The sequence below is a fragment of the Pan paniscus genome, chromosome 1 (genome assembly GCF_029289425.2).
Source record: "Pan paniscus chromosome 1, NHGRI_mPanPan1-v2.0_pri, whole genome shotgun sequence".
Taxonomy (NCBI): Eukaryota; Metazoa; Chordata; class Mammalia; order Primates; family Hominidae; genus Pan; species Pan paniscus.
The window spans coordinates 204,923,731-204,945,517 of NC_073249.2; the positions used below are offsets into that span (position 1 = coordinate 204,923,731).

The 21,787-nt window shown below is 49.8% G+C and overlaps 1 protein-coding gene and 1 pseudogene across 1 annotated transcript; both read right to left on the bottom strand.

The window, feature by feature from the left end:
- Positions 1 to 1,696: 1,696 nt before the first annotated feature.
- LOC100969372 (chymotrypsin like elastase 3A) lies at positions 1,697 to 16,315 on the bottom strand. Its single transcript, XM_063606528.1, has 8 exons — positions 16,297 to 16,315; positions 14,379 to 14,462; positions 13,003 to 13,088; positions 10,541 to 10,638; positions 10,289 to 10,423; positions 9,077 to 9,213; positions 8,576 to 8,718; positions 1,697 to 6,382 (listed from the first exon to the last, which is right to left on the bottom strand). Exons 1-8 carry the CDS (start codon positions 16,313 to 16,315, stop codon positions 6,197 to 6,199), a joined length of 888 nt encoding a protein of 295 aa, XP_063462598.1. The 3' UTR covers positions 1,697 to 6,196.
- On the bottom strand, positions 4,848 to 4,960 carry LOC117978626 (U6 spliceosomal RNA; annotated as a pseudogene).
- Positions 16,316 to 21,787: the final 5,472 nt, after the last annotated feature.

Below are 21,787 nucleotides of genomic sequence, written 5' to 3' on the forward strand. Positions count from 1 at the left end.
TCAAGCAGTCCTCCAGTCCTCCTACCCTAGCCTCCCAAAGTGCTGGGATTATAGTCATGAGCCACCGCTCCCAGCTGCCTGAGATTTTTCCTTTTCTCTAGCAGCTCAACAAGCACGGGCCTTGAGATCAATAATATTAAAACAACTGCAGCTCATCCACCACCAGACCCTAACAGACCCCCTGCTCCTGCTCCAAAGCCATAACTACAGCTTTGATTGGTAAAGACACAGATTTCAGTAACTTTCTCCTGATAAGAAGACCACAGAGCATGGACTGGTTCTGTCTGGTTTACAGAAGCTGTACTTGAGTACCTTCATGTTCCTGCTTCACCTTTTGATGCACAGGGTCTTGTTTTCATGCTTAAAGAGGTGGGGTCTCACTATGTTGTCCAGGCTGGAGTGCAGTGGCTATTCACAGGTGCGATCATAGTGCGCTGCAGCCTTGAACTCCTAGCTTCAAGCTACCCTCCTGTCTCCACCTCCTGAGTAGCGGGGACTATAGGCACATGCCACCATGCCCAGCAGTAATGCATTTAACTGTCAAATCTCCACCCCACAGTGAACATGGGACACATGTAACATACGTTTGTTCAGTACACATGTGTCAGGACCCCCTTTGTTAATATTTACAGCTCCTTTTTTTTTGAAACGGAGTTTTGCTCTTGTCACCCAGGCTGGAGTGCAATGGCACGATCTCAGCTCATTGCAACATCTACCTCCCAGGTTCAAGCAATTCTCCTGCCTCAGCCTCCTGAGTAGCTGGGATTACAGGCGCCCGCCACCACATCTGCCTAATTTTTGTATTTTTTAGTAGAGACAGGGTTTCACCATGTTGGCCAGGTGGTCACGAACTCCTGACCTCAAGTGATCCACCCACCTCAGCCTCCCAAAGTGCTGGGATGACAGGCATGAGCCACTGCGCCCAGCCCACAGCTCCTTCTATAACCTGTTGAATATGTATGTTTAGCCAACTCTTTCAGCTTCAAGCTTCCACTCCAATCCCTCCTCCTTTGGAGTGCCTGTTTCTCCTCTTTGCAGGAGGCTACATTTCCCAGCCTGTCAGCATGGCCACCATGCAGGCTGTAACCCTTTATAAGATATAAAATCCCCTTTTCAAATTTATAGATCCTGGCCAGGTACAATGAATGGCTCACGCCTTGAATCCCAGCACTTTGGGAGACCAAGGCGGGTGATCACTTGAGGCCAGGAGTTCGAGACCAGCCTGGGCAACATGGTGAAACCTCATCTCTACTAAAAATACAAAAATAAGCTGAGTGTGGTGGCGTGCGCCTGTAGTCCAAGCTGCTTGGGAGGCTGAGGCAGGAGAATTGCTTGAACCCGTGAGGCAGAGGTTGCAGTGAGCTGAGATCACGCCACTGCACTCCAGCCTGGGTGACAGAGCGAGACTCCAACTCAAAAACAAAAAAAATAAGCCAGGCATGGTGGTGGGTGACTGTAGTCCCAGCTACTTGGAAGGCTGAGGCAGGAGAATCGCTTGAACCTGGGAGGCGGAGGTTGCAGCGAGCCAGGATTGTGCCACTGCACTCCAGCCTGGGTGACAGGCTGGATCTAAAAAATTATAGATCTCTTGATTTTTTTTAGTGAATGATTGTAATTAATATTTTTTAGAATATGAAGCAAAATGTGAAATTTGTTAATTCTGAAGGGAGGATACCTATCTGAGTCTCTGCTATATTATTCTCTATGTTGCATCTTTTTCAGTTGTAGCTGAAAGTATAAAGGGAGGCTACAAATGGGCCATTAATATCAAAGTCATTTGTGTGTGGCCTTGCTGGGACAATCTTTCCTTTCATGGTGTTCAAACAGAAATATGAGGAAAGAGATTCCGTTGAATTTTTTTCTTTCAGACAGAGTCTTGCTCTGTGCCCAGGCTGGAGTACAGTGTCACAGTCTCAGCTCACTGCAGCTTCTGCCTCCTGGACTCAAGTGATTCTTCCACCTCAGTCTTCTGAGTAGCTGGGACTACAAGTACCCACCACCACACCTGGCTAATTGTTATGTTTTTTGTAGAGATGGGGTTTTACCATGTTTCCCAGGTTGGTCTCAAACTCGTGGGCTCAAGTGATCCACCCACCCTGGCCTCCCAAAGTGCTGGGATTACAAGTATGAACCACCAGGCCCAGCCAGACTCCCTTGTTTTATGTTGCTTTTGTCTGTGTAACAGCATTCTTTTTTTTTTTTTTAAGAAGGAGTTTCGAACTCGTGACCTCAGTTGATCTACCTGCCTCAGCCTCCCAAAGTGCTAGGATTACAAGCATGAGCTACTGCACCTGGCCAGCGTTCTTCCTTTCAAAACTCAACTGTTTGCTGGCTCTGGGCTCGTGCGCAGCATTGTGTGTACCTGTGTGTGTATACCTGTGTACCTGTGTGTGTGTCTTCTCCCCCCTTTCAGCAAGGGCTCTTCCTAGGGTTGCCTGACTTGTCTCTGTTTTTCCAGCCCTGAACTTGCCACAAGGCAGGTACCTAATACATGTTTAATGAATGACCGTGATATGCTCATGACATGGTTAGGCTTTATGTCCCCACCCAAATCTCATCTTGAATTGTAATCCCCATAATCGCCATGTGTCAAGGGAGAAGGTAATTGAATCACAGGGCGGTTCCCCCATGCTGTTCTCATGATAGTGAGTGAGTTCTCACCAGATCTGATGGTTTTCTAAGGGGCTCTTCCCCCTTTGCTAGGCAATTTTCCTTCCTGCCGCCTTGTAAAGAAGGTCCCTTGCTTCCTCTTCATCTTCCACCATGATTGTAAGTTTCCTGAGGCCTCCCCAGCCATGCTGAACTGTGAGTCAATTACACTTCTTTCCTTTATAAACTACCCAGTCTCAGGCAGTTCTTTATAGCAGTATGAACACAGACTAAGAGAGCTATCTTTAAATAATGAGCCACTTCAGGGCAGGAACCATGTCTCCTTACCCCTCTGAGCCCTCCTCTAAAACAAGGAATAAGTGTTTGTTGAATGGACGAATACCAAAGCCCCCAGCCCATCAGTGGAAGCAGAACACACATTGTCCTTCCCACTCTACCACGAGCCTCCTCAAGGGCTGGCAGGGTCTGTTTATCTGCAGAGTTTTACCATGTTTATATGCCTGCATTGAAAAGCTACTGACTTATGTGCGACTATATACTAAGGCGACCAACTTTTCCAACTTTTCCTGGGACCTTCCCAGTTTTAGCATTAAATGTCCAGTGTCTTCACTCCTGAAGTTCCAGGCAAACCAGGATGGTCAGGTCACCACACAGCAACTCCCTTCTCTCCCAGCATCATTTTTCCCTCGTCTTCATATGAAAGGGTTGGACCTGGTCCTGTCTCTGCATATGAGATCTAAGATTTTAGGAACAGGCCAGAGGGGAAGAGGTGAGTCGACAAAGAAAGAAAGATTCAACTTGGAATTTTCTGAGAGATCTTTATTCTTTATTCAGGATGTGGGATCGATCAGCACTGCCAGCTGGGCCTTGGTTCTAGTGGCTTGCTATGGTCTGGAAAAGTTGGGGGGGCAGACAGAATAGTCAATTTAGGAGCACAGGTTCTGGAGTCAGATGAAACTGGGTTCAACTTCCGGCCCTGCTGTGTGACCCTGGGAGAGGGATTGACCTCTCTGAGCCTCAGTTTCCTCCTCTATGTAGTAGGGATAGAACTTACCTCATGGGGGGTTCTTGATTAAATTGTTAACTAAGGTTCTCTCTACAATGCCCAGCACAAATTTAGATGGGATGTGTATGTATATATATATGTATATGCATGTGTGTGTATATGTGTGTGTGTATATATATACGTATTTGTGTGTATATATACGTATGTGTTTGTGTATATATATACGTATGTATGTGTATATATATAAACAAAATCTATATTTTTTTTGTTTTTTTGGTTTTTTTTGAGACAGAGTCTCACTCTGTTGCCCAGGCTGCAGTGCACGATCTCAACTCACTGCAACCTCCACTTCTTGGGTTCATGCCATTCTCCTTCCTCAGCCTCCCAAGTAGCTGGGACTACAGGCGTACGCCACCATGCCTGGCTAATTTTTGTATTTTTAGTACAGATGGGATTTCACCGTGTTAGCCAGGATGGTCTCAATCTCCTGACCTCGTGATCTGCCCACCTCGGCCTCCCAAAATGGTGGGATTACAGGTGTGAGCCACCGCGCCCGGCCTTTTTTTTTTTTTTAAGACAGAGTCTTGCTCTGTCACCGAGGCTGGAGGGCAATGGCACAATCTCAGCTTACTGCAACCTCTGCCTCCTGAGTTCGAGCAATTCTTCTGCCTCAACCTCCCAAGTAGCTGAGATTACAGCGACGCACTACCACGCCTGGCCAATTTTTTTATATTTCTGTAGAGACAGGGTTTCACCATATTGGCCAGGCTGGTCTCGAACTCCTGACCTTGTGATCTGCCTGCCTTGGCCTACCAAAGTGCTTGGATTACAGGCATGAGCCACCGTGCCTGGCCTTATATATATATATTTTTAACATGGGTCAGGGAACCAAGGGATTAAATGGTCTATAAATCATCACTGTTTTTTTGTTTGTTTGTTTTTGTTTTTGAGATGGAGTCTTGCTCTGTCACCCAGGCTGGAGTGCAGTGGCATAATCTCGGCTCACTGCAACCTCCGCCTCCCAGATTCAAGCAGTTCTCCTGCCTCAGCCTCCTGAGTAGCTGCGACCACAGGCATGCACCAATACGCCCGGATAATTTTTTGTATTCTTAGTAGAGATGGGGTTTCACCATGTCGGCCAGGCTGGTCTTGAACTCCTGACCTCAGGTGATCCATGCGCCTCGGCCTCCCAGAGTGCTGGGATTACAGGCATGAACCACTGCACTCGACCAGAAATGTTTTTTTATTGGAAGGCTTCATGACTTTGCATGTCATCCTTGTGGAGGGGCCGTGCTAATCTCTATATCATTCCAATTTTAGTACATGTGCTGCCAAAGCAAGCACTACTGTTTTAATTTATTTATTTTATTTTCATTTTTTTAAGAGAGAGGGTCTTGCTGTGTTGCCCAGGCAGGAGTACCGTGGCTATTCACAGGTGTGATCCTACTACTTTTCAGCATGTGAGTTTTGACCTGCTCTGTTTCTGACCTGGGACAGTTCACCCCTCCTTAGGCCACCTGGTGGTCCCCACTCCCAGGAGGTCACCACATTGATGCCAAACTTGGTGCAGAACCTGATGGGTATAGCACACTATGGCCCAGAACTCCAGGGCTCAACCGATCCTCCTGCCTCAGCCTCCCGAGTAGCTGGGACTACAGGTGGGCATCACTGCACCCAGCTAGCTATTACTCTTTTTTTTTTTTTTTTTTTTTTTTTTGAGACGGAGTCTCGCTCTGTCACCCAGGCTGCAGTGCAGTGGTATGATCTCGACTGACTGCAACCTCCACCTCCCAGGATCAAGCAATTCTCTGCCTGAGCCTCCCAAGCAGCTGGGAATACAGGCACCCACCACCATGCCCGGCTAATTTTTGTATTTTTAGTAGAGACAGGGTTTCACCATCTTGGCCAGGCTGGTCTTGAACTCCCAACCTCGTGATCCACCTGCCTCTGCTTCCCAAAGTGCTGGGATTACAGGCACCCACCACCATGCCCGGCTAATTTTTGTATTTTTAGTAGAGACAGGGTTTCACCATCTTGGCCAGGCTGGTCTTGAACTGCCAACCTCGTGATCCACCTGCCTCTGCTTCCCAAAGTGCTGGGATTACAGGCACGACTACGCCATGCCCAGCTATTACTCTCTCTTTTTTTTTTTTTTTGTTTAGCTGTTACTGTTACCATGAGCATTATTAGTCCTCTCTGATCACCCATCCCCAGATGAAGTCTGGGGCCTGGACTCCCCTCTCTCGGCTCTCATCAGACTGCATCGTTATCATTCATGTAATCACCTGTCCCCCACCAGGCAGCCTCTTGTCTGGCATGTCTCTCTATCCTCCCTGACAAGAGAGGACAAGACCAGAGGAGATACTTTATAAATACTTGTTGAAATAAGGAAGTTCAGCTGTAGTTCCAAGCACCACCCAGAAGCCATCAAGTTCCTGGGGTCATACTGTATCAGAAAACATCCCCAAGCCTTTCTGGAATGTCCCCAAGGGCCCTTCCCCACTGAGCTTCTAGGATCCTTTCAGGCCCTCCCCAGGATCCGATGTTTCTCACCTGTCACCTCTCAGAAGAGCCACCACCCTAAAGCCCTCCTGGCCGCCCTGCCCTCCTCACCTCCTCAATCCAGTCGATGAAGGCCGAGACTCGAGTGAACACCGTAGGCTTCCAGATGAAGTTGCAGCCAAAGCCAGAAACAAAGCTGGTCACACCGTGGACCTGCCAGCCACCATCCTCTGTGGGGCAGTTGAGGGGTCCTCCAGAGTCACCCTGGAACCGTCAGAGAGGAGTGGGTGGCTGAGCCATGTCTGAGGTTTATAGAACTGGTTCTGAATTCTAGGGATTTCAAGAAACTCTGACATTACTTGACACCTCTGAGCCTTAGCTCGCTCATTTTTTTATCATTTATTATTTTTATTTTTTTAGATGGAGTCTGGCTCTATTGTCCAGGCTGGAGTGCAGTGGAGCTAGCTTGGCTCATTGCAACCTCTGTCTCCTGGCTTCCAGGTTCAAGTGATTCTCCTGCTTCAGCCTCCTAAGTAGCTGGGATTACAGGCACCTGCCATCACACCCGGCTAATTTTTGTTTATTTATTTATTTATTTTTTTATTAGAGATGAAGTCTCACTCTGACGCCCAGGCTGGAGTACAGTGGCAGGATCTCAGCTCACTGCAAGCTCTGCCTCCAGGGTTCACGCCATTCTCCTGCCTCAGCCTCCCAAGTAGCTGGGACTATAGGTGCCCACCACCACGCCCGGCTAACTTTTTGTATTTTTCGTAGAGACGGGGTTTCACCGTGTTAGCCAGGATGGTCTCGATCTCCTGACCTCGTGATCTGCCCGCCTCAGCCTCCCAAAGTGCTGGAATTACAGGCGTGAGTCACTGCGCCCAGCCATATTTAATAGAGATGGGATTTCACCATGTTGGCCAGGCTAGTCTCAAAGTCCTGACCTCAGGTGATCCACCTGCCGGGGCCTCCCAAAGGGATTATGGGTGTGAGCCACCACGCCCAGCCAGCTGACTCATTTGTGATAGGGAATAGTAGTATCTGTCCAAGAGCCTAGGGAATTACATGAGATGATGCACGATCTTAGCATGCTATCCAGTAGAGAAGAAGCACTCGATAAACATAGTTCTTATTAGTGGCACCATAGTTAATTATTAATTCATACTCAATTACAATACAATGAGGGTATTTGATAGTATTTTTTTTTTTTCTGAGTCAGTGTCTCGCTCTGTCACCCAGGTTGGAGTGCAGCGGCGCGATCTCGGCTCACGGCAAGCTCCGACTCCTGGGGTCACGCCATTCTTCTGCCTCAGCCTCCCAAGTAGCTGGGACTACAGGCACCCACCACCACACCCGGCTAACTTTTTGTGTGTTTAGTAGAGACGAGGTTTCACCATGTTAGCCAGGATGATCTCGATCTCCTGGCCTCGTGATCCGCCCGGCTCAGCCTCCCAAAGTGCTGGGATTACAGGCGTGAGCCACCGCGCCCGGCCTTTGTTTTTTTTTCTTAGACAAGGTCTTGGCCAGGAAAGTGGCTCACATCTGTAAACACAACACTTTGGAAGGCCAAGGCAGGAGGATCACTTGAGCCCAAGAGTTAGAGACCAGCCTGGGCAACATGGTGAGACCTCTTCTCTACAAAAAATTTAAAAAATAGCTAGGCATTGTGGCACACACTTGTACTCCTGGCTGCTTGGGAGGCTGACATGGGAGGGTTGCTTGAGCCCAGGAGGGCAAGGCTACAGTGGGCTGTGATGGCGTTACTGCACTCCAGTCTGGGCGACAGAGCAAGATCCTGTCTCAAAAAAAAAAAAAAAAAGAGACAAGGTCTTGCTCTGTCGCCCAGGCTTGAGTGCAGTGGCAAAAATCACAGCCACTGTGAGCTTGAACTCCCAGGCTCAAACAATCCTCCCACCTCAGCCTATCAAGTAGTTGGGACTACAGGCGAGTGCCACCATGCCTGACTAAGTAAAAAAAGTTTTTTTGTAGATGGGCATCTCACTATGTTACCTAGGCTGGTCTCAAACTCCTAGCCTCAAGCAATCCTCCCGCCTCAGCCTCCCAAAGCACTTGGATTATAGGCATGAGGGACTGTGCCCAGAACAATGATGGTATTCTTAATGGTTAATTATAACTTTACAACCACAGAATTGACCTGCGTTAGAGGTCATGGGACCAGTATCACCTGCTGTGCTGATGCGGAAGCCTGAGGACCAGGGAGACACAGTGACTTATCCCAAGTCATGTCAGTGTGTGAGCTGAGACTGCAACCCGGGGGTCCTGACTCCCAGGCCTGGGCTCTGTGTCTGGACTGCGCTGATTTCCTCCAAGTCCTGCCTGGCCTGGAGCCTGAATGGGGCAAGCAGGCAAGATCCTTCCTCCACCTTCCAGGCAGATGGCCCCATTCCAAGGTCCTGCACACCCAGCACCACCTCGGGCAGGTAAGAGCTGACTCACGTTGCAGCCGGAGCGGAGGTACCCTCCAGCACACACCATGGTTTCCTTCACGGCGGAACCCCACCAGTTCCACCTGGAGCAGTGCTTATAGTCCACCACGGGCAGCCGGGCCTGCTGCAGCTTGTCTGGGAGTGGCCCGTTGGCTGCAAGGATAAAAAGCACCGAGTCAGGGGTCTGGGGGCACACGGCTAGGTGCCCCAGAGGAAGGGGGCATTCAAGGGGCACAGTTCTTCTGCCCTGATGAGGACTCTCCTCCCACCCGCTAAATGGTCCTGCATGCTTTGTGCACCATTACATCCCTAGCACGTGGCACACAGAAGGTACCAAAACATGTACAATTGACCACATTCATGTTTTGGAGGTTGGTGGGAGAAGGCTGCAGCTGGAGAGAAATGGGAGAAAAGTACAAGGTCTGGTCTTGGTGTTACCTTCAACCTGCAGCCCCCAGGCCCTGTCTTTCTGCCACTGTCCCTGTGGCCAGCTAGAGAAGTCAGCACGTACTATAGAGACGGCCCCAGCCGGTGATGTAGCAGGGTGTCTTGTTGGGAAGGATGTCACCAGCGGGAGGGAGTGAGGCGAGCTGGACGGCGTCTCCCAGCTGGGCGCTGCGTGAGAGCTTGATGAGGGCGATGTCATTGCTGGGGAGGAGGGAACAGTCACGGGGCCTGGTCCTCCAGCCGGCCCAAGTGCTACCTTCTAGCCGTTGCTCCAGGCTATTCCACCTCTGAGATGCCCCAACTTCTTTACCCTCCAAATCCACTCTTTCATCATCATCATCATCATCATTATTATTATTGAGACAGAGTCTCGGTCTGTTGCCCAGGCTGGAGTGCAGTGTCAATCATAGCTCACTGCAGCCTCCTGGGCCAAGGGATCCTCCTGCTTTCACCTCCTGAAGTGCTGGAATTACAGGCATGAGCCACTACACCTGGCCCAAATCGTTCTTAAGGCTGAGGAATTTTATTTATTTATTTATTTATTTTTGAGTCAGAGTCTCACTCTGTTGCCCAGGCTGGAGCACAGTGGCATGATCTTGGCTCACTGCAGCCTCTGCCCCCGAATTCAAGCGATTCTCCTGCCTCAGCCTCTCGAGTAGCTGGGATTACAGGCTTATGCCACCACGCCTGGCTAATATTTGTTAAGATTTTTTCATACACTTGAAGGGCATAAGATTGTCTCCTTGGCCTTCACACCACCCAGGAAGCCCAACTTCATGGTCACCTTTTGACAAATGGCAAAACTAAGGCCCAGAGAAGGCCAGTGACTTGCTCAGGCCATACACAGAGTTAATGCCAGAGCCTGACTCTCAGCCCAGTGCTCCTCCTTTTGCCCATAGTGCTGGGAGCCCAGGATGCACTGGGTGAGCCACCTGTTGAATGGAGAAACCCTCGGATGTGGGGGAAGGATGCCAGAGGAACCCTGAGCTCTGAAGCCACTAGCCAAGTGGCCTTGGCAGAGTTCCCGCCCCTCCCTGAACACTGCCATCCCCTCTGTAGGGAGACAGGTTTGGTGGTGATGGTCCTTAAAGGCTCTGCTGGCTTCAATCCTCAGTGTGTGGGACCTGGGCACAGGCTGCTGGACTCAGCTCCCCCGTCCCTATGTCCTTATGTCCCTACTTCCCTACTCAGAGTTGGAGCCTACTCAGACTTGGCTGTGGGTCATGGAGGGATGAGTAGAGGAGCCTCTGGGTTCCAGACCGGAGCATTCACTCACCCACAGGCCACACACGAGCGGTTCCAGAGTGGATGCACAAACAGCTCCTCAGAGTTGATGGGGATCACCTGCTCGGGGCCCTCCTTCACATCAAGGTTGTACTCACCCAACACCACCTGGTAGGTCAGGTCCCTCCTGCAGGCAGAGGTGAGGTCAGTCTGGGCCTGACTGGCTCACCTCCCTCCTTCCCCATCATCACCCACTCTCCCCCGCTGCCCAGGGCCACAGGCAGGGACAGGGTAGAGAACTCACGAGATGCAGTGGCCGGCAGTCACAACCCAATCGGGGGCGATGAGGCTACCGCCACAGGTGTGGTAGAAGCTTCCACTATTCTCATACTGCAGGGAAACCTGGTGGCCCAGGAGGAAAGGGCCTCAGTGGGCTGGGCCCCACCATGAGAGTTGCCACCAATGGCTGTATAGGTTGTGCACTGTGCAACTCTAGAGGGCGCCATTCACATGGAAAACGAGAGCACCCTCTGAAATATGCAGCATACAACCTGCGACCTGGGCAGCTGCCCGTGGTGGCCCTATCACTTTTCCATGGGGGTCACATTCTGATTCTCCAAAGCCTCCCCACAACAGGACTACGACCTCCCTGGGGACCCCAACGTTCTCTACCTTCTGCCTCTTGAGAGCCCTTGAAGGCCCTCTGTTCTATCACACACCCCTCGCCCTGTGACTTTTTTTTTTTTGAGATGGAGTTTTGCTCTTTTTGCCCAGGCTGGAGTGCAGTGGTGGCAATCTCAGCTCACTTCAACCTCCGCCTCCCGGGTTCAAGCGATTCTCCTACCTCAGTCTCCAGAGTAACTGGGATTACAGGCACCTGCCATCGTGCCTGGCTAATTTTGTATTTTTAGTAGACACGGAGTTTCACCATGTTGGCCAGGCTGGTCTCGAGCTCCTCACCTCAGGTGATCTGCCCACCTCGGCCTCCCGAAGTGCTGGGATTACAGGCGTGAGCCACCGCGCCCAGCCCCCCTGACTCTTTTGAACCTCAGCTCTTTCAAGGCCTCTTGAGCCTTCTGAAGCACAGCACACCCAGATGAGTTCTTTGCCTCTCTTCCCATTTCCTACACATTCTGATTTTCAAAAGCTCCATCTAGACCAGGGTTAGCAAACTGTGGACAGTGGGGCACATCAGGCTTCTGGTCTGTTTTTGTAATAAAGATGTCCTGGAAATAGTCACATTCATTTCTGTATTGTTTGTGTCTGCTTTCATGCTACCATGGCACAGTCAAGTCATTACTATCCAAACCATCAAATAACCTAAAATATTCATTCTCTGGCCCTTTACAGAATAAGCCTGCTGACCTTCTCCAATAAAACTTCCCATAATGATGGGGATGTTCTATATCTTTGCTGTCCAATATGGTAGCCACTAGCCACATGTGACTATTGAACATTTGAAATGTGGCAAGCAGACCAAGCATGGTGGCTCACGCCTATGATCCCAGCACTTTGGGAGGTCAAGACGGGAGGATCACTGGAGCTCAGAAGTTCGAGGCAAGCCTGGGCAACATAGTGAGACCCCCATCTCTACAACAATATATAAAAATTAGCTGGGCGTGGTGGCGCATGCCTGTAGTCCTAGCTACACAGGAGGCTGAGGTGGGATGATTGCTTGGACCTAGGAGGTCAAGGCTGCAGTGAGCTGAGATCACACCAGTGCACTCCAGCCTGGGCAACACAGCAAGACCCTGTCTCAAAAAAAAAAGAAAAGAAAAGAAAAGAAAAAAAGAAATATGGCAAGCACTGAGGAAATGAATTGTTAACATTTTTAATGTAAGTAAATTTCAGCTGGGTGCAGTGACTCACACCTGTAATCCCAGCACTTTCATAGGCCGAGGCAGGTGGATCACCTGAGGTCAGAAGCTCCAGACCAGCCTGGCCAACACAGCGAAACCCTGTCTCTACTAAAAATACAAAATTAGCTGGGCTTGGTGGTGCGTGCCTGTAATCCCAGCTACTTGGGAGGCTGAGGTAGGAGAATTGCTTGAACCCAGGTGGCAGAGGTTGCAGTGAGCCAAGATCGTGCCATTGCACTTCAGTCTGGGCAACAAGAGTGAAACTCTGTCTCAATAATAATAGTAATAATAATTTAATTTAATTTTTTTTTTTTGAGACAGAGTCTCACTCTGTTGCCCGGGGCTGGAGTGCAGTGGTGCAATCTCATCTCACTGCAACCTCCAACTCCCGGCTTCAAGCGATTCTCCTGCCTCAGCCTCCTGGGTAGCTGGGATTACAGGCGTGAGCCACCGCACCTGGCCTAATTTAATTAAATTTAAATAGCCACGGCACATCAAGTCCAGCCTTCTGAGCTTCCCTCCACTGGCCTTACAAGATCCCTCACTCCCTTATTGCTTTCAGACCCCATAGCCCTGTTGTATCATCCTAGGAATCTAGAAATGAGTCTCTCAAAATCTCACTTCTTCAACACAGTGCCTGAAATTCCACCATCAGTGTGCCAACTCCTTGAGTTTAGCATTTCCTTCACCCCCGATTCCACTTTTAAGTTGCAAATAGCCCAGTGAGGGTTACAGATGAAATGGGCAAAACCTCCCTGTGAAGTAGATGGTCCAAGGGCTGCCTGGTCTTTGGAAGCTGAAGTGGACATTGCAAAGGGAGCAATGGTGTCAAGGCTGGACGCCGTGCCATTAGAGCTTAGGGTCCAGAGCCCACGGTGGGAAGGAGGGCAGCTGCTATTGCTCTTACCTGCCAGGGCCAGCTGTAGGGGACCGCATCCTCACCATGGACAACGCGGCTGGAAGGGCGAGAGGAAGGTCGGCCATAGCCTGAGGCTAGAGGGGAGGGGAGAGCTGTCAATCAGCGGGAGGGTCCCCAAAAGCAAAGAGGAGGCCAGGGTCCCAGTCCAAGCCGTGCCTTCAACTGGCTGTGTGACCCCATGCAAGCCCCTTTCGCCTTCTGGACCTCAGTAACCACATATGAACAGTGAACATTTAAACTAGAGCAGGGCTTTCCAGAATCCCAGGAGTCCAGGGATAGAGATTCAAATGTGGCCTCCTTCATTGGGAGGATTGAAGAGCTTGATACGCTTAGAACAATGCCTGGCCCTCGATGAGCCCTCAAAGTGAGAGCTATTGTCATACAGAGTGGAGGCTTTAAAGAAGGACTCCCTGGGTTCAAAGTGCAGCTCTGGGCTGCGTGTGGTGGTTCACACCTGTAATCCTAGTGCTCTGAGAGGCCGAGGCGGGAGGATCGCTTGAGCCCACGAGTTTGAGACCAGCCTGGGCAACATAGCAAGACCTCATCTCTAGAAAAATAAAGTACAATAAAATAAAGTAGCCAGGTATGGTGGCATGTGCCTATAATCTCAGCTACTCAGGAGGCTAAGGTGGTAGGATTGCTTGAGGCCAGGATTTTGAGACCAGTCTGGGCAACAAAGCAAGACCCCATCTCTACAAAAAAAAAAAAAAAAAGCAAAAAATAAAAACATTAAGTGCAGCTCTGCCTTTTGTACTATGATAAGCTACTTTACTCCTCTGAGGGTCGGTAAAATGGGGATAATGATATTACTGATCTCCTGAGGCTGTTGTGAGAATTACATGAGAAGATGTAAGAAAAACCCTAAACATTCTGCCTGGCATAGTAAGCACTCAATCAATGTTATCTGTTACCATTATTGTCAGTCAAGGGAGGCTGCTTGGAAGAGGTGGCCCTGAGCTGGAATGTAATATGGCAGAGAGACCAGGAAAAGGCCAGAGCATAGAATATGGAGCCAGGTAGGGGGAGTGAGAGGAGAGTTGGAGTGGTAAGTAGAACTGTGGAAATTCCAACCCAAGAAGTCCAACCACACAGCCCAAACTCTTAACCGTTTGACTTTGTTTACTGCCCCCATCAAGGACTTCCACCACAGCCCTTTGGGGGTCTTTCACCATGCACGGCTTCCCCTCCACTCTCCTGCTCCATCATAAGCTGAAAGCCCCCACAGTCATGCCCCCGGGTACAAGCTGAGACACCCTCCTGTGGAACCACGCGTAGGGTGTCATGGGACTCAGAGCGAGTGGTAGATTTCAAGGATTCCTAGTCCAGGGCAGCCCAGGGAGCACACACACAGGTTGGGGTCTTACCAACGGCCACAAGGAGGAGGGAACTGAGCAGCCGGAGCATCATGAGTTTTGCGATGATAGGAAAAGGGCACAGAGCCTGGGGCTCTAATATAGGGCAGAAGGTAAGCAGGGGGGCTGATTGGGCCCCCCTCCCAGAACAGGTGGTGGAACTCCAGGTCTCCCATGGTCCAAGGCCACAGTCCTCGCCTGCCGCAGATGGACGAGTGACAGCCAAAGGAAGGACCTAGTGTTCCCTCCAACAGGTGGCCGCACAGGTGGTGTGGAGTGGCCAACTGATAACAAGAGCTCAGGAAGAAAAGCTCATGTCAGGACAAGACCTCCTCTTTCGGAAAGAACAGGGGCACTGGAACCGGGCAGACCACGGTTCAATCCTGGTTCTGCCACCTCCAAGCTCTGCGACTTTGGCCACATGGCTTAACCTCTCTGAGTCTCAGTTTTTTCCTCTCTAACATGAGATTCATATTAGTACCCACCTCCACAAAAAAATTCTTGTTGAGCACTTTTTCTCTATATATCAGGCACTGTTCTAGGGGATACAGCTGTGAAAAATACATGGTCTCAGCCCTTCTAGAGTTTGAGTCTAGGCCAGGAGCGGTGGCTCACACCTGTGATCCCAGCACTTTGGGAGGCAAAGGTGGGAGGATCACTTGAAGTCAGAAGTTTGAGACATGATGAAACCCTATCTCTACTAAAACTACAAAAATTAGCCAGGCATGGTGGTGGGCACCTATAATCCCAGCACCTGTAATCCTAGCTACTGGGAGGCTGAGGGAGGAGAATCACTTGAACCTGGGAGCGGAGAGGCAGAGGCTGCAGAGAGCCGAGATCATGCCACTGCACTCCTGCCTGGGCCACAGAGCAAGACTGTCTCAAAAACAAACAAACAAACAAAAAAAAACACAAAAACAAAAAAAAACAGAAAAGAAAAGAAAATGAAACATATGTGATTGGGGTAGGAATGGGAGTAAGTCATTTAGATGGGTGGACAGAGAAAGTGACATTTGGGCTGAGGAGGTCATATCTGATGGAGTCCTGAGGATAAGTAAAAGCCAGCCACGGGAATCCCTGAAAGAAACGCGCTCTGAAGGGAGGGGACAGCAGGTGCGAAGTTCTGGAGGCTGCAATGGGCTTGGCTGGTTCAAGGAAAGGGAGGCCAGTGTGACAGGAGCTTGGTAATCAAAGTAGAGTGGTGGGAGATGAGGTCAAAGAGCAGGTGACCCCGAAAGTGGAATTCAAAGGTGATCCAGCAGTTTCCCTCCTAGGTCTATACCGTGAGAAAACCTTACGAATGTGCTCCAGGAGGTGTGGAGGAGATTGTTTGCCGCAGCCCCTCTTCTCAAACCTCAACAGCAAAGACCTAGAAACAACTCTCACGTCCATCAAGGTTCATAGGTCAATATGTGTAGCATATTCACACAATAGATTTTTTTTTTTTTAATAGTGGTGCGATCTTGGCTCATTGCAACCTCCACCTCACGGGTTCAAGCGAATCTCCTGCCTCAGCCTCCTGAGTAGCTGGGATTACAGGCATGCACCACCACACCCGGCTAATTTTTGTATTTTCAGTAGAGACGGGGTTTCACCATGTTGGCCAGGCTGGTCTCCAACTCCTGACCTCTGGTGATCCACCCACCTCGACCTCCCAAAGTACTGGGATTACAGGCATGAGCCACTGCACCCGGCCAGACGGGGCAATTTAAATGGATCCCTCCTGGGGGAAAGTCAGGCATCTTGCTGGGCAGGTTTTCTTTTAGGAGTGAACCCCCTCCAATCACACCCTAGCCACTCTGATAGCCTGGGTTCATGGAACGTGTGTGGACACAAGGGAAGCAGCTGTGAAAATCCTTCATATTGTGATAAAAATAGCCATGCCCTCCCCTGCCCTCTGTTCCCTATGCACCTGGACATGTTTGCTCACCTTGAAAGCTCTGAGCCATTCCCCAGACCCTACGCCAGGGAAGAAGGAGGGAGGGGCCCAGGAGGCGGCTGGGGAGAGAGAGGGTTAGGTCCGATAAGCCCAGATTCCACTGTAGAGTGTCTGAAACCCACAGGGCCTAAAACGCGATCTAATCCAACCACTTACATCTGACAGAAGGGAAAATGATGGACTGGGCACGGTGGCTCACGCCTGTAATCCCAACACTTTGGGAGGCCGAGGAGGGTGGACCACCTGAGGTCAGGAGTTCGAGACCAGCCTGACCAACATGGAGAAACCCCGTCTCTACTAAAAATACAAAATTAGCCGGGTGTGGTGGCACATGCCTGTAATCCCAGCTACTAGGGAGGGTGAGGCAGGAAAATCCCTTGAAACTGGGAGGCGGAGTTTGCGGTGAGCTGAGATCATGCCATTGCACTCCAGCCTGGGCAATAAGAGCAAAACTCTGTCGCAAAAAAAAAGAAGAAGAAGAAGAAGAAGAAAATGATGACCCAGAGAAAAGCCAGGACTTGGTCAAGTTTCCCTGGTTTGTTACTGCTTAGCCTGGTGAAGGGTAGCCCACGGGCACGGGGAGGGTCCACTCTCCCTCCCCCAACTTCAACCGAGAAGCCTTCCCGGCTTCTTACCCAGGTGACCTTGAGCAAGTCCCAGCCTCTCTGTCGGCTCTGCTGGGTCCCCAGGGAGAGGGGCTCCCTGACGCCAACTGTCCCATCACAACCCCTGCCTGACTGGTCACTTCAAGGCCTTATGGACTGACACTGGCAGTTGCATGGCTGATTAACTCTCCGAGGGTTTTCTGGCCTAGGAGTAGCTTGAGTGAAATCCCTGAAGATGAACCTCCTCCCAACACCTGCCCCCCAAGAGGGAAGATGGAGGGGTTAGATCTACTTTAGGCCTCAGCCTGAAGCAAAGCAAGCCATTTCCTGAATGGGAGGTGGAGGTTAGGTAGGAGAGTATGCAAAATTAGGAGGTGAGTCTGGGAAGGAGAGGGAGGGCAGGGAAGCTGGCGAGGGCACAGGGGGGAAGCTGGTGAGCCCTTTTCCTGGGACTGGGGGAGTTCCATTCTTTCTAGTTCCCACCCCAGAGGAAGCTCTTTGAGGATCGAAACTTTATCTTATTCATCTTCGGATTCCCAGTACCTAGAAGGGAGCCTGGCACATGGTAGGTTTTCAACAGCATTTATTCAAGGAGGCAACAATGAATGAAGGAAGGGAAAGGACTCTTCAAATGCCCTCCTCTTCCTACCCTGAAAGCACGGTTGAGCCTGATATTCATGCAGGGTGCACCTGGAGGGTGTCCCCTCTGTGTGGCCTGGAAAAGCGCAGCAGCATGGATGGTGTCCTGATGGGCACATTCTAGAGATATTAATAGATGTTTGATGATAAATGGTCCCACTAGAACGGAGCCCCCATGGGGCGGGGGGTTTTGTGTGCTTTGTTCACTGTTGTGGCCTCGGCTCCCAGAATATAACCCAGTGGGCACTCAGTGAAGAACTAAAGGTCAGATGGGATTGGAAAATATGAGCTCAAACAAAGTTCAAATTGTCCTTTCCTACAGGACTTCTCAGAGCCTTTAATATGCCAGTGTTCACGGTGAATCACACACAGTGGTCCTAAGTCCAGGACTCTGGTGCCTTGTTGCCCTGTAGTTTCTGTGAAAATAAGATATTCAAAATCTAAGCTGTTGGAACTTTAAAATACCTTAGACTTAAGGGAATGAGATTATGGGACCTGAGTAATGTAAACAGGAAGGCATAACTTTTGTTTGTGTTATCGATTAGCTTTTCTTTACCTACATTGTTTTATAAAATGTTGTAAATGACTAAAGGGTGACAGGGCAGACTGTTTCCCTCTCAACAGTCAATCTTCATTATAGATTAACTTCCTTCTTTTCTCTCTCACACAAAGACTTCATGACTATCACATTATCTAAGATAGAATGTTAAATACACAAATTGGAAAGGAAAATAAAACAAACTGTATGGAAAAGAAGACAAATTTTAACTAGCTATATTGTTGTAACTCATAAACCAGCCTGGTATAGAAATGTTGTAGTCCTACTAAATTTGTTTTCTGCCTGTATGAGCAAGATCATAATTTTTTTTTTTTTTTTTTTGAGACGAAGTCTCACTCTTGTCCCCCAGGCTGGAGTGCAATGGCTAGATCTCGGCTCACTGCCACCTTCGCCTCCCGGGTTCAAGCGATTCTCCTGCCCTCAGCCTCCCAGGTAGCTGGGATTACAGGCACCTGCCACCACACCAGGCTAATTTTTTGGATTTTTAGTAGAGGCAGGGTTTCACCACGTTGGCCAGGCTGGTCTCAAACTCCTAACCTCAGGTGATCCACCCCCCTTGGCCTCCCAAAGTGCTGGGATTACAGTCGTGAGCCACCACGCCCAGCATTTTTTTTTTTTTTTTTTTTTTTGAGACGAGTCTTGCTCTTGTCTTGCTCTTTTTTTTTTTTTTTTTTTGAGACGAGTCGTGCCAGACTGGAGTGCAATGGCACGATCTCAGCTCACTGCAACCTCTGCCTCCCAGGTTCAAGCAATTCTCCTGCCTCAGCCTCCCAAGCAGCTGGGGTTACAGGCATGCACCACCACGCCCGGCTAATTTTTTGTATTTTTAGTAGAGATGGGGTCTCACCAGGTTGGCCAGCCTGGTCTCAAACTCCTGACTTCAAATGATCTGCCTGCCTCAGCCTCCCAAAATGCTGGGATTACAGGCGTGAGCCACCGCACCCGGCGGGACTTTAACTTTTAACTTTGGAGCACTTACTCCTCTTCTCTGGAGCCCATGTTTCTGGATGACTATTCTCAGATTTTTGCTGGAAAAAATTCTTAAAAACCGGATTTTGATCTCTTTGATGACTACAGGTCAACATTTCCCAGCTACCAGCCCCAGCTGTCTCAGATAGGACAGCAGTGTCAGGGATGGGGAAGGAGGCCCTGCAGGTGCCCCACCTGTGGTACAAAGAAGCCACCATGGAAACCCAGGGCTAGGACAGTATGCAGGTATCTCTTGTCCCAGGGAAGGCATCACCCCGGCTGGGATCCAAGGAGGTTATTGAGCAATGGCAGTGGGGACAGGCACAGCCCTTTCCCCACGGCCAGTGCCTTACCTTCCTGGTGTTACAGGAAAGAGGTCCCAATCCAGATGCCAAGAGAGGGTTCTTGGATCTTGTGCAAGAAAGAATTCAGGGCGAGTTCATAGAGGAAAGTGAAAGCAAGTTTATTAAGAAAGTAAAGGTATAAAGAATGGTTACTCCATAGACATGCCCATTTTTATAGTTATTTCTTGCTGATATGCTAAACAAGGGGTGGATTATTCATGCCTCCCCTTATTTTAGGCCATATAGGGTAACTTCCTGACGTTGCCATGGCATTTGTAAATTGTCATGGTGCTGGTGGGAGTGTAGCAGTCAGGACGACCCGAGGTCACTCTCATGGCTATCTTTGTTTTGGAGGGTTTTGGCCGGCTTCTTTACTGCAACCTGTTTTATCAGCAAGGTCTTTATGAGCTGTATTTTGTGTGGATGTCCTATCTGATCCTGTGACCTAAAATGCCTTAACCTTAACTGGCTATCTGTCTGGGAATGCAGCCCAGGTCTCAGCCTCATTTTACCTGGCTCTGTCGCTCAGGCTGGAGTACAGTGGCGTGATCTTGGCTCACTGAAGCCTCCACCTCCCAGGTTCAAGCAATTCTCATGCCTCAGCCTCCCCAGTAGCTGGAACTACAGGCATGTGCCACCACGCCCGGCTAATTTTTGTATTTGTGTAGAGACCTCGTTTTGCCATGTTGGTCAGGCTGGTCTCGAACTCCCGACCTCAGGTGATCTGCCCGCCTCAGCCTCCCAAAGTGCTGGGATTACAGGCTGCGCCACTGTGCCCAGCCTGACTGGTGTGCTTATATAAAGGGAAAACTGGGACACAGAGAAACTGCGGAGAGGGAAGGTGGCCATCTACAAGCCAAGGTGAGGGAACAGAACCTTTGCTCGTAGCCCTCAGAAGGAAACAAGCTGCTATATATCCTGATTTCCTTTTTCTGGCCTCAGGATTGTGAGACAATCAATTTCTGTTGTTTAAGCCACCCAGTTTGTGATACTTTCTTCTGGCTTCCCTGGCATTAAAAGTGATGGCAAAAACTGCAATTACGCTTTTACACCAATCTAAAAATAGAGCATGAAATGGCTCCTCCAGGACAACCACATTCCAGATGAAGAAAAGGGAAGGGGAGAACTTCACCTTTACATGGTCAACCTGAAATTTGCACGCATCTCTTCTGCCACAGCCAGAAATCAGCACACGGCCTCACCTGGCTTCCTGGGAGACAGGCAAGCGTGGTTTCCATTCTGCACAGCCCCTGGACACAATAAAAAGTCCTCTTAACAAGCAGGGTGCAGTGTCTCACGCCTGTAATCCCAGCACTTTGGGAGGCCGAGGCGGACAGATCACGAGGTCAGGAGTTCAAGACCAGCCTGGGCAAAATGGTGAAACCCCGTCTTTACTAAAAATACAAAAATTAGCCAGACGTGGTGGTACACACCTGTAGTTCCAGCTTCTTGAGAGGCTGAGGCTGGAGAATTGCTCGAACTTCAGAGGCAGAGGTTGCAGTGAGGTCATGCCACTGCACTCCAGCTTGGGTGACAGAGCGAGACTCTGTCTCAAAAAAAAAAAAAAAAGAAGAAAAGAAAAAGAAAAGAAAAGAAAGGGGGAGAGCCAATATTGGGGACAGCCACCACAGGTCTCTTCCACAAAATACAAATAGTTTCAGATGCAAACAACAGGACACTCTGCCTAAGTGAAACAATTAGGATTTTTTTTTTTTTTTTTTTTTTGAGACAAGTCTCACTCTGTCGCCCAGGCTGGGGTGCAGTGGCATGATGGGAGCTCATTGCAGCCTCAACCTTCCTGACTCAGGCGATCCTCCCACCTCAGCCTGCTGAGTCGCTGAGACTGCAGGCATGCACCACCACGCCCAGCTAATTTTAAAATATTTTTTGTAGGAGAAGGTTTCGCCATGTTGCCCAGACTGGTCTCAAACTATTGAGGTCAAGTGATCTGCCTGACTCGGCCTACCAAAGTGCTGGGATTACAGATCTGAGCCACCATGCCTGGCCACAACTAGGAAATGTACAATCTCACAGGACTTCACTTTAAGTGGAGAGGCAAGGGAGCTGAAGAGAGATGCACCCGAGCTCAGGCTTAGGATTTCTGCCATTCCCCTGGCTCTGCCCCACACCAGCTGCTGGCTTCCTCCTCAGGATGGAAGTCTGCCTTTGTCAGTCAGAGTCAAACCAGAAAACAGAAATCTCAAGTATTTGAAGTATAGGGAATTTAATCTGGGGAATTGGCTGTCTCGGTGAGGGAGGTGCAGAGAAGCCAGCAGGGAAGATGTGGGAACCCAGAGATTAGTACAGCTCCCTCCCAAGATGGTAGGACAGAGAGAGGAGATGCTGGTAGCTGGAGCCCAGGAGCA